Source organism: Microtus oregoni, unplaced genomic scaffold, assembly GCF_018167655.1.
Source record: "Microtus oregoni isolate MIOR12 unplaced genomic scaffold, Mior012 000020F_ref0000438, whole genome shotgun sequence".
NCBI classification, from domain to species: Eukaryota; Metazoa; Chordata; class Mammalia; order Rodentia; family Cricetidae; genus Microtus; species Microtus oregoni.
This window is the reverse complement of record NW_024543079.1, coordinates 6,626,840-6,639,787: the sequence shown is the minus strand read 5'-3', so window position 1 is coordinate 6,639,787 and position 12,948 is coordinate 6,626,840. Positions and strand designations below refer to the sequence as shown.

The following is a 12,948-nucleotide window of genomic DNA, read 5'->3' as shown; positions in this document are numbered from 1 at the left end:
TTTGTGAGATGTCAAATGACTGAAAGACACAGAATGCTCAACATCCTCAGGCCTCAGAGAAATGCAAATCTAAACAATGCTGAAATTCCATCTTACACCTGTCAGAATGGCCAAGATCAAAAACACCGATGATAGCTTATACTGGAGAGAATATGGGGTAAAGGAGACACTCCTTCATTGCTGGTGGGAGTGAAAACTGGCACAGCCCCTTTGGATGTCACTATGGAGATTTCTCAGAAAATTAGAAAACAACTTTCTTCAAGACCCAGAAATACCACTTTTGGGTATATATCCAAAGGATGCTCAATCGTACCACAGGGACATGTGCTCAACTATGTTTATAGCAGCATTATTCATAATAACCAGAACCTTGAAACAACCTAGATGCCCCTTGACCGAAGAATGTAAAAAGAAAATGTGGTACATTTATACAATGGAGTACTACACAGTGATAAAAAACAACAACAACAACAAAAAAAAATGACATCTTGAAATTTGCAGGCAAATGGATGGATCTAGGAAAAAACATATTGAATGAGGTAACCCAGACCCAGAAAGACAAATATAATATGTACTTACTCTTAAGTGGTTTTTAGAATAAAGCAAGGAATAGCCAACCTACAGTTCACAACCCCAGAGAACCTAGACAACAAGGAGGACCCTAAGAGAGACATATATGAATCTACATCGGAAGGAGAAAAAGACGCTATCTCCTGAGTAAATTGGGAGTGTGGGGGTCATGGGGGGAGGGTAGAGGGGAAGAGAGGAGGAAGGGAGGGGAGCAGACAAAAATGTATAACTCAATAAAACCAATTTTAAAAAGGAAACAAGTACTTGTGAGATGTATGGGAGGGATATGGCCACTGAAGAGGGATGGTCCAGGAGCGTGTTTGCGTGTGACACCAGCTCCACAGTGCCATGGACAGCACCAGGAGAGCCCACTGAGGTGGCTATCAGAAGCTAACCCCTTGTAGAGATTTGGGTGAGGCAGCATTATACCCAAGGTCCACCATGGATTTTGTGTTGTTGTTGAAGACAGAGTCTTCTGCAGCCAAGGCTGGCCTCCAACACACTCTGCAGCTGAGGATGACCTTGAACTTTCTGCTCAGACCTCCCAAGTGCTGCAATTGCAGGCCTGTGCTCACGTGGTGCTGGGAACTGAATCAGGGGCTTCATGCATGCCAGACAAGCCCTGTACCAACTGAGCAACACAACAGCTCAGGTCCAAAGATGCTAACTAAATGGATATTCCTGAAATGAGAGATTCATGAGCACACGTTTTAACTAACTCCTGTTAGAGTTTCAAATTACAACTGCTCTGTTGCACCTCTGAGAGTTGCTGAAAATCTCCTGCTGCACCTAACTTAGAAATTAACCTTTATTGTAGGATCTTACATAGGGAAAGTGTTAGTGTATCATGGTCCAATACTGTGCATGTTTGTTGCTACACCTTAGAGCATCCCTCATGGGTAAGTGGGACATATACAGTTCCGATGAGCCCTAAGGATGCTTGGCCGTCTCTGGGAAGTTTCCTGGATGGACCATTCCCTTAACCAGCCACTGTGAGCAAGGAGATGGGTCTTGCAGTGCTCACCACAGCCTTGTTTGTGGCCATGCAGACATTAAATGTTTTCAGGCACTGTGAAGAAACAAATCATAGTACCAGCAAATTAATGGGGGTGGATGTCATATAGCTCCTGGAAAGCTCTCAGAACATTATGAAGGCAACTGTAGTAATGCAAAACAGAACCAAACAAGAGCAGAGAGGGAAACGGAAGAATTTCCCCAGTGAACTCTTGACAGTGGTCCCTTTGAAGGCAGCTGGGGTGGGAGGGATTTTTAATTTTTTTTTATTATTCTTCCCTTCCTTAAATGTTAATGAGTGTGCTGTAGAACAATGTTTAAGATGAGGGAAGAGGGGTGGAGAGACAGCCTCGTCAGTGAAGGGCCTGCCATGTATACATAAGAACCCGAGGGGCATTTACGGTACCCACATGTAAGCCAGCAGTGGCGGTACCCAGCACTTTAATAAATGAGGGAGACCCACAGATTTCCAGAAGTTCTCCCATGTGAATATGAGCACTGTGGCTGTGAGCACCGTGGATGTGAGCACCGTGGCTATGAGCACCGTGGATGTGAGCACCGTGGATGTGAGCACCGTGGATGTGAGCACCGTGGCTGTGAGCACCGTGGATGTGAGCGCCGTGGATGTGAGCGCCGTGGATGTGAGCGCCGTGGATGTGAGCGCCGTGGATGTGAGCGCCGTGGATGTGAGCGCCGTGGATGTGAGCGCCGTGGATGTGAGCGCCGTGGCTGTGAGCACCGTGGATGTGAGCACCGTGGATGTGAGCACCGTGGATGTGAGCACCGTGGATGTGAGCACCGTGGATGTGAGCACCGTGGCTGTGAGCACCGTGGATGTGAGCACCGTGGATGTGAGAACCGCGGATGTGAGCGCTGTGGCTATGAGCACCGTGGCTGTGAGAACCGTGGCTGTGAGCACCGTGGCTGTGAGCACTGTGGATGTGAGCACCGTGGATGTGAGCACCATGGATGTGAGAACCGCGGATGTGAGCGCTGTGGCTATGAGCACTGTGGCATTTGGTTGAAGATGTGTTTTGTTTCTCCTTTCTGTTTCAGTTTCTCTTCTCTCACCATGTCCTTCAGGATGATTCCTCTCCTCTCTGCCCCTCCCCTGTTCTGGGACTAAGTTCTCTGATCTATCATGCAAAGAACTTAAGATTTCACTATGTGGTTTCATGGGAAACAATATGAAGTGTACAGACCCTCTTAGTAAGAGTTCAAACCAGAGAAGTTGCTCCTGAATCTATTTTAGATAAAAGTTGCCAGAAAGGTAGAAATCAGGAGAAAGAATATACAGGAAACAAGTTAAACAGTGGCATAAGAAATCCAGTTGAGCCTGGCGATGGTGGCGCACGCCTTTAATCCCAGCACTCGGGAGGCAGAGGCAGGCGGATCTCTGTGAGTTTGGTCTACATGGTGAGTTCCAGGACAGCTAGAGCTACAAAGTGAGACCCTGTCTCAAAAAAAAAAAAAAAAACCCAGAGTTTTGGATTAGACAATGTTTTCTCAGGTAGCAAAAGGAAAGAAAAAGTAGATAAGCTGACGTCATAAATGTTTAAAAAACTTGAGTGCTTCAAAGGGCGCTAAAGTGAGAACTCTGTACACTAATTTTAGAAATTAGAGAAAAATAAAGACAAATAAAGAGTTGAGCGTGTGGCACACACTGGTGACACTAGGAGACTTTAGAAGCAATTTGAGGAGGTGCTGGAGGCAGGGAGTGGGACAAGGGACAGAACCAGTTCAGGGATATCACTCTAGTAAAATCCTGAGCTGTTGGGAAGTTCATCGTGCAGGGGTGTGGATGGAGCCCTGGGCAGTGCTCAGCAAACAGACTCCTGTAGCATGATTAATAAAAACCCAGAGACCAATATTGGGGTTCAACCTGAAGATCAGAAAAGCAAAGCAGCCAAGCCACTAGAGAGCTCTTACATCTATGAAATCTTCAGACAGAAAGAGAGTGAGGTTCCTGTCTCATCCTGCCTTATCGTCCTTTCTAGTGCTGGGATTAAAGGTGTGTGCCACCACTGCCTGGCCTGTATGGCTGACTAGTGTGGCTGTTTTGTCTGTCTTCAGGCAAGCTTTATTTATTAAAATAGAAATTAAATATCACTACAGACTCCGCTGTAAGCCTTGTAAAAGCTGTGTGGTGGAGAGAGATCAGCCTTCTATGAGAAAGGAGGGAAGTGGGTGCTTGAAAGGAACCAGCAGCAGGCAGCCAGAGTCCTCCCTCAGCCCTCCCTATGCTCCTCCCAGAAGAAGCCATGAATTGGGATGTGGGAGGGTGTATCAACCAGAGAAGCTAAGACACCTCCTAGCCTCCCTCCACCGCCCAGATCCATGACCTTAAAAGGAGGTACAGAAAGAGCTCTTGGCCACAAAATACAAAAGGCCTAGATCCCTTGGTGGCTGTGGGCATGATGTCATACTTTCTGTGCCTCAGTTTCCCCAGGTGGTCAGAGAACTGGTTAGATTATCTCTGAGGGGCTGAAGGGTTCTAAGACTCTTGTTGGATCCCTAGCAGTGGGACCAGGACCTGTTCCTGATGCATGAGCTGGCTCTTTGGAGCCCACTCCCTATGGTAGGATGCCTTGCTCAGCCTTGATGCAGGGCAGAGGAGCTTGGTCCTGCCTCAACTTGATATGTCATGCTTTGTTGATGCCCATGGGAGGCCTTACCCCATCTGAATGGAGATGGAGGAGGAGTGGATGGGGGGGGCAGTAGGATGGAGGTGGGGGGAGAATGGAAGGAGAGGAGGGAGGGTAAAACTGTGGTTGGTATATAAAATTTTAAATGATAAATGCAAAAAAATATGATGTAAAAAAGCCACATACATACATCCATAATTATGGTTTTTTTCTAGGATCCACCTTTTAAAAAGTAAAAGGAAACAGGTAAAATTCATATCAAAAGTCTATTTCCCCTTAACACAAGATATCTAAAATACAACCATTTCAACATATAATCAGTATTATGTATGCACACATGTGCGCACCATCTACACAAGTGCACATGCATGTGGATGCCAGGAGTCAATCTCAGGTTAGTCCCTCAGGAGCTGCCCACCATGTCTTCTGAGACAGGACCTGTTACTGGGACCTTGGGCTCGCTGATTAGCTGGGTGGCTGGCCAAAGAGCCTCAGGGATTGGTCTTTCTCCACCTCCCCAGAGCTGGCATTACAAATTCATGCTAATATGAAGTATGTGTGTGTGTGTCTGTGTGTGTTTTATGTGTGCATGTGTGTCTGTGTGTGTGTACGTGTGTGCTTTACGTATATCTGTGGGGGTGGTATATTGTGTGTCTATGTGTCTCTGTATGTGTGTGTCTGTAGGTATATGTCAGTGTGTGTGTTTGTGTATCTGTGTGTATATGTCTGTGTGTGTATCTGTGTATGTATATGTATGTGTGTGTCTGCGTATGTATTTGTGTGTGTGTGTCTGTATATGTATATGTATGTGTGTGTTTGTGTGTGCATGTGTCTGTGTGTATATGTATGTCTGAGTGTGTGTGCGTGCATATGTGTGTGCTGGAGATCAAACTCAGCTCTTCGTGTTTGCACAGCAAATACTTTATCAACTGGACCATATTCCTAGTCTTTAATTATTTATATTTTTTAAAATTTTAACAACTTACTTTGCCTTCTTTTTGCAGTAAGTCTCTAAAATCCGGTGTACATTTTCCACTTGTCAGTTGAGACTAAATGCATCTCATGGGCCCCACAGCCCATGACAAGAGTATAGCACACTGAGCAAGGAGGGTCTAGAATCTTTGTCTGTCCATTGCCCTTCCTACAGGGGCGAGACATGTAGGTTTCCTTCCTTTGCCTGGGAGAGATGCCCTGGTTAGGGATGCTGAGCTGATGGGTATATCCAAGTCCAGAGTCCAGAGCTAGATGCTACAGAGGACTGAAGCCCAGCCCCCCTGAGACCCAGGAGGCTATGGGTTGCTGGGGCTGCTTTCTGTCCTTCTGCATCACCAAAGCCCCAGGGAGTGGGAAGCCTTCAAGGAAGATACTGCAATCCTGTGTTTGCTCCTAACCCAAAGACTCCCTTAATTGGAAATTCTGCTGGGCTTGAATTGGAGCCCGGGCCACTCCCATTCAGGGTCTCAGCTGCCTATTCTCTAAGCTTCCAGCTCTCCCCAGAGCTTCCTGTACACAGCCAGCAGAGCTGTACATAGGAGAGGCTAGGTACCAGTTTCTCATTTCAGAAGCACAGGCCAGCTGCAGGGCCTGGGGACATCCTTGGTGACAGTGCCACATATTCAGATGCAAGGGTGCTTGCAAGGACAAGGGCAGGGGAAGTAAGAGAGCAGACAGGAGTATCTCTGCTCCACAGGGAGAGTTTGGGAAAGTGCTCGTTACCCAGCATCCTCTGCTTTGTCTTTAAAACTGACAATGCCTTCCACTGCTCGCTGCTCCATGCCAATCAATAGCTCCTTTCCTCCTAACTCATCTCTGCCCTTTGAGGCATGAGGATCCCACAGTCAGAGTGGGAAAGATCACACAGCTGGTACAAGGGACAGGGCATCATCTCAAGGTCTTCTGAACCTGTTTGTATTCTGTCCACAGGTGATCCAAGATAGCCCTGGTTCCCACCTGGCACAACCATTGGAGGGACTGAGAAATGATTGGGATTGGGTGCATGATGGGAATTTCCCAAAGAAGCAACAAAGAAACTATGTTAAAAATATTTTTTTAAAAAAAAGGAAGGAAGGAACAAACGAATGAATGGAGAAAGAAAGAAAGAAAGAAAGAAAGAAGAAAGGAAAGGAGGAAGGGAGGGAGGGAGGGAGGGAGGGAGGAAGGAAGGATCTTTCAGCTTTCACCCCCTAATATTTCACTCCGAGTTTTTATTATTAAGACTGATTAGAGATTTGCAACAGTACAGCAATTACACTTCCCCACGAGTTCAGATGGAAGAAACATTCTAACCTTAGAGGCTTTAAGCAAGAAGTCTCAAGAAAACCGCTCTGAGTTTCTTTCCTGTTTTGCCGTACTAACTGCTACACTCACAACCATTTGAAGTCTAAGGCTGTGCAAGTTAAAGCTTTGAGATCAGAAGGCTCAGGCTTAAGATTTCTGCTTCCTTTCTTTGTAGTATTGGGCACTGTTATGGTTGGAAACGGCAATGTCCCCACAGGCTCATGTTCTAAAGATATTTATTTGTTATTTTGTGTGCATGTATAGGCACCTGAATATGTATGGACACCACATTCATACATGAGCCTGCAGAGTCAGAAGGTGTCACATCCCCTGGAACTAGAGTTGAAGGCAGTTGTGAGTGCTGGGAGCCAAAGCCAGGTCCTCTGCCAAGCAGTGAACACTCTCTACTGTGAGCCACCTCTCCAACCACCACGCTCTTTAAATGCTGTTCTCCAGCTGGTGGTACTATTTTGGAAAATATTGGAGGTGAGGCGTCGCTGGTAAAAAGGTCACTAGGTGCAGGGCATTCTTAGCCCACTTCCTGTCTCACTCTCTGCTTCAGGGTCCATGCAGGAACAGCCGATGCCTCTACCCCACACTCTGGCCACCATGAATTGAGTTACTCTGCCTTCCCTTTCACAGCAGACTGGAACCCTCAAAGCTGGGTAAAACAAAACCATATCTTCTCTGCTTCTGTCAAACAATGGCATCACCGTGACACAGAAAGTGAGGAATGCACTTTGTAGGCTTTGAGCTCAGTTTCACATCTGTCAGACAAATCTGTTGAATGTCAGGGACTATTGGCATCACTGCGCCTAAACTGGGTGTTTGCACTGCAGTGGGTACTATAATGAACCTTCCAGATTCCGCCTCAGGATCCAAGGCCTTCCTTCTCACACCCTTGTCACTTGGAGAACCACAGACTACCAGCCCTCTCCAGGGATTGAGCCGGGGCTGAAGGGAGTTGCCTAGCCCCTAGGCCACACTTCTTTCTGGAGAAGAGTCTACATTCTACCTAGAGGGGTTGGTCCAACTGCCTCATCCCAGTAGGGATGACATCCCTCTGCAGAGCAAACCACGTGGTCAGTGGAACTCTTTGTGGGGACCTCATTGCTGCGCAACCCCTCCTCCAGCCCCATCTGGCTTCTTCCCTTCTTCTTCATCCTAAGAGTGCTTCCCATAAACATCTTCCTGCATTTGTATCTCCGTCTGAGAGTCTGCTTCCAGGGGACTCACCAGGAGCACTTTGCCTGTGCTGGCTTTGTCAACCCTCAGAACAGCCAGCCCTGTTTGTACAGAGGAGGCTTCTCAGCCTTGAGAAGAAAACACAACCGACCAAAGATGGACAACTAAGAAACGGTGACACCACATGGTGAAACGCAAACCTTCTGGGAGAGTGGCTAGACAAAGCTCCTTACTGCTCTGAGCCTCGTTTAGCTCATCTGAACCGGCACAAGAAACTCCGGAAGGTGGCTAAAGGCATGGGAGGGGTCAATGTTGTTTAATACATTCTGGAAGACCATGTTAGAATTCCATCTGCTTTAGAACGAGAAGACATCAGGGGATGGAAAGTAGATGATGGGGGTGGGGTGAGCAAGGGAAAGGGTAAGCATAGCAGGCAGGCTGGATAGGTGAGCAGGGCTGAGAGACTGGATGTGTGGCCAATGGTTGGATGGAGGTATGGTTAGGTGTGGAGGTGACTGGATGACTGGAAGGCGGCGGACCCGTTACTGCTTTTTACAATGGGCAAAGTAGTTAAGTAAATAAAGATGATTGGTGGATGGGGGATGGATAAGCGCACAGACATGTGAGTAGTTGGATCAGTGGTTGTGTAGACGATTAGGCAGCCAGAGGGGTGAAAAGGGGTGGAGAATTCACTGTGTGGGTGAAGGTGAGCGTGGGCGTGTAAATGGATAATTACTCGGGTAGATATTAAAGAGATTGCATGACCGGAAGTGGTTGGATGGATGGAGGCTCTGAGTGTTTGAGAAGCTGTGAAGGGATTGGAGGGATGTCTGGGTGGGTGGTTGCTGGGTTTGGTGAAGATGGGTGGGTGGATGGATGGATGGATGGATGAGTGGGTGAGCCAGTGTATGGTGGTATAGGTGGGTGATTGCATGTGGTGTGGATGAATGGATGACTGCTAACCAGAGAGATATGGCCGTTAGACGGGTTGTGTGAGAATAAGTTACGCCAAGGGCTGGGATTGGTGGGTGGCAGCCGCTGGAGTGGATGGCTGAGGCACGATGTGCAGATAACTGACTCGCACAGTACAGAAATTTGGGACTAGACTTGGCTCAGGCCCCCTAGGCTGCAGATCCCACCAGGTTCTTACCTAGAAGCTGCGATCTCAGCCTTCTGGCGAGCGATGGCAGCTGCACGCTGTGCGCCCTCAACGCCATGCTCCACCTTCTGGCGTACCTTGTTGCTCTTGAGCTGCAGCACGCGGCGCTTGGTGCCCTTGACCAGCACGTTGTGGCGATACTTGCCCTCCTCGCGGTGGCCGTCGGGCAGCGTGGTACGGCCATAGCCGTGGCGCAGGTTGTCCAGCCACTCGCCCTCATAGCGCAAGCCGCTGGAACGCTCGCTCACTCCAAAGCCTGAGCGCTTGTCGTTCTTCCATTCGCCCATGTAGGTCTCGGTGGTGGTGGCGTCGATGTCGGCGTCAAAGGGCGCGGCCGCGTCGTCGGGGCCCTCAGCGCCCTCTGCCAGGCTGCCGGTGGACGCGGCATCGCTGGCGCCTGAGCTCAGCTCGCTCTTAAGGAAGCTCAAGCGACTGCGCTGGCTGCCCAGCGATGTGCGCGACTCTGAGCGTCGCAGCCGACCCAGTAGAGCGCCACGTGTGAACAGCCCAGGGGGACGTGCAGCCTCGGCGGTGGCTAGCAGGCTGAGCGCAAAGCCACCGCGCGGTACCGGGGGCGAGGGCAGCACTGGCCCGTCCGCGGCCGGCGAGTCCGGAGCCACCGTGCCATTGCTGTGCTCGCTGCGCAGCGAAGACAGCGATGTGCGCAGCGGGGAGCGCACCACCACCGCCATCCCATAGGGTACACTTTGGCGCACGCCGTAGCCATGCCGCATGCCGTTGGTGAACTGGCCTTGGTAGGTCCCTGCGAGGCGAAGAGAGCCGTGTCAGTGGGCGGAAGAGGGTCGGTGACCACCCCCTCCCCTATGGACAAGACAGAATGGGGTCCAGAGAGAGAAGAAACCATTGAAAGAACAAGAAATGCACACTGCTGTGCCGACATGGAAGGTGGCCTCAGTAAGAAACAGGAACCCTAGCATGTGACCTGGGTCGTGGTCAAAGCAGGGTGGGGTCCAGGGGGCAGTTTGGCTATAGGAGGGATAAGCATGTTGTTGTGTGTGCCTGGAAAGTGGCCTCAGAAGGCTACAGGCAGGACCAGATGTGGGCAAGGCTGGAGGGCACCATGACAGGGCTGGGCCATCGGAAGGACAGAGTGCTTGGCCCCTTGTGTGCCTAAGAATACAAGTATGTCAGAGCACGTTCCAGTGGGAAGCCAAAATGGGAGGTGTGACCACCAACACTGGTGGGTGATGCGAGTCAGAGAATAAATGTGAGCCTGTGTGATTGATTAGTCGAGGTCACAGTACTGGATGACGTAAAAGGAAGATGCCAGTCCAGGAGCAAACCTGTCAGAAGGAATTTGTGGAATGGTATGAACACTCCCCCTGTGGGAACATGCTAAGGTCACAGGTATGCAACCGAGCAGGAGGTGTGTGTATCAGTGTGTTCCAGTGTAGTTATCCCAGCAGGTCAAGCTGAGAATTCTACTTGGATGCGTGCCCAGATTTTGAAGTACACGGACGGATGGTAGCTCTATGTAGCACTGTGGTTGATGTGGAGAGTTGGTGCAAGGCAGTGTCACACAGCCTGTCTGAGGGCTTGTGGGAAAAGCACAGTGGAGATAACTTAAGTCTGTGGGTGCTGTCCGGGTTGGAACTGCAAGGAAAAGTGGGATCAGGTAATCAGGGGTGGAAGAGGGGAAGGGGTGTGAAGAGGCAAGACCCCTCTGGTATACAGAAAAAGAATGCGCAGCTGTCCTTCTGTCCAAGGTGGTGTGATTAGTGAGGGCCATGGGCAGATAAAACAGCAAGTTTACAGAGCAGAGTGAACGTTGAAAAGAGAGTGTGTGTGTGTGTGTGTGTGTGTGTGTGTGGGTGTGTGGGTGTGTGTGAAAGAGTCTTGTGCGCAGGCATGCATCTTTTGACTACATGAGATCACAGGTGTGACAGGGTGCAGACAGGAAGCCAGGTGCCAATAGTCCCATGGAAGTGACATTATGAATGTACATGGAGTTCTGAGTGTGCAGGGCCACCTGAGTGTAGTATTTTAATAAATAAAGCTTGCCTGAAGATCAAAGAGTAAAACAGCCACATTAGTCAGCCATATAGGCCAGACAGTGGTGCACACACATTTAATCCCAGCAGCCACACTAGTCAGCCATAGAGGCCAGGCGGTGGTGATGCACGCCTTCAATCCCAGCACTAGAGAGGAATGTAAGGCGGGATGAGACAGGAACTCCTCTCTTTCAGTCTGAAGAGTTCCTAGAGGCTCCACCCCACACTGGTTCCACACTGATGACATCATCTAATGCTTTGTCACCCTCGTGTGTGTCCTGCTGACCTCCAATAATATCCCTGGCCCCTGGCCCCAATGTCAGCCTGGAGACAGATGTCTGCTAGATGTCACACGCACACACATCACACGCACACCACACACACACACACACACACACACCACCTTCTTAGTTTTTCCCATGGCAGCACTAAAAACCAGTCCTCTGCCTCTACCTCTTGAGCTGCCTCACACAGAGGTACTGTGACATCAATGTCACCGCCCTGAAGTGGCGATTCAGAGTCCTTCACATATCTGTGTGGTGAAGGCTTGGTCTCCAGCGTGGCTGTATTCAGAGGAGGAGCCTTTAAGGGGTGGGACCTAGTCAGAGGTCATGGGGGTGTGTCCTTCCTTTCTCTCCCCCCCCACGAGGAGCACATCACAATATAGACCTAAAAGCAAAAGGGCCACCAGACTGGGGACAAGAACATCCCCCAACCAGAACCTTTCAAACCTGCTGCAACCATCAAGATGTGAAAGAAAGGCAGGACACGCCCCTGTGACCTAAAAACCTCCTGCTAGGCCCCTCCTTCTAAAGATATCATTACCAACATTGATGGTTTTCATTTAAATAAATAAAACAAGGAAAATTCAGAAGACAAACAACAACACCCAGGAGTGTTTTTGAAAAACCCCACCAGGAAATATGCAAGTGGACCTAGAGTCCGGCCCCTCTCGGCATCCTCACTTAGAGCCACTGCTCGCCATCCTCTGCCAGCAACTGGCAAGCGCATCAGAGGGGTTCTGTCCAAACATGCGAGCAGAGCTCCCCATTCTGGCCCTTCTCACTCCAGGGACCCACTCGACCCTCCCTAAGTTCATCCCCTCCACGTCTCTGTTCTCACCGCCACCCTCCACTCTAGGCTTAGGGGCTTCTTGGGTGTTCCTCGTCCATACCAGCAGTGGTCCTCCTCAGAACCGTCTCTGTGTGCTATTCCCACTGCCCAGAACGTTCTTCCCTCGGGTACCCACATGGTTCGCTCCTGTCTACAAGCCCTCACTCCTGTCTGATGGAGTGATGGACTGATGGACTGCCTTCCCACAGGAGGTTTCAGTCCCTGTGTTTGCTTCCGTCTTCCTCGTAACATATATAGACAACAGACCAGCTTCTTTCTCTTTGGTGCATTGCCCTCCCTGGCAGGAAGCTCCATAAGGGCGAGGAGTCCCGTCTATTTTGTTTATTGCAGAGTCCTCAGTGCCTGGAAGAATGAGGACTAGAACCAGACACTTAATACAAATATTTTGCACAACTGGATGGCATGTGTCTCTTCTACAACTTTTATCCTCTTTTCGCTTTAACTGTGAAAAAAGCCCGGAGCAAAGCTAAGGCTCGGCAAGGATGAAAGACACAGAAGATGACGTAGCTCCTATGTCACCGGAGTCGAAGCTCCATACCTAGCTACATTCCTTCTGCTTCTCCACAGAGGAGGGGGCTCAGTGGGCAGAGACGCTGGGAAATGGGGGCAGAGAGGATATCTAATCTCCAGGTTGGAGAGGTTTGTGAAATTGAATCCGGCAACCTACCTGCAACTAAAATTTGGCCTGAGACGGGCTGACAGGGTCCCTTTAAGCCCAAGAAAACCTGAGACTGCGGCAGAGAGCCACTCTTGGCCACCAGTTGGGAATGAAACAGTATGGCTATATTAGGAAACTTACAGACATGTAGTAAGAGCTACCAACACCCAGGGGAGATTGATAGTGACAGGGCCCTGGGAAGGAGGATAATGTTATGGAAGTGCCATCTCCCTGTGTGTCTAAGACAGGGCGGTCCTCCTTGGGGACAGGAGGCCCACACCTGCAGACAGAAGC

General features: G+C 49.6%; 1 protein-coding gene across 1 annotated transcript in view; it reads right to left on the bottom strand.

The window, feature by feature from the left end:
- The window catches only part of Jph2 (junctophilin 2), a 58,648-nt gene that overhangs the window by 27,783 nt on the left and 17,917 nt on the right, over positions 1-12,948 (bottom strand). The window contains exon 2 of the mRNA XM_041670796.1: positions 8,842-9,613. Coding sequence (XP_041526730.1) covers positions 8,842-9,613 — 772 coding nt within the window. The remainder of the gene's footprint in view (positions 1-8,841; positions 9,614-12,948) is intronic.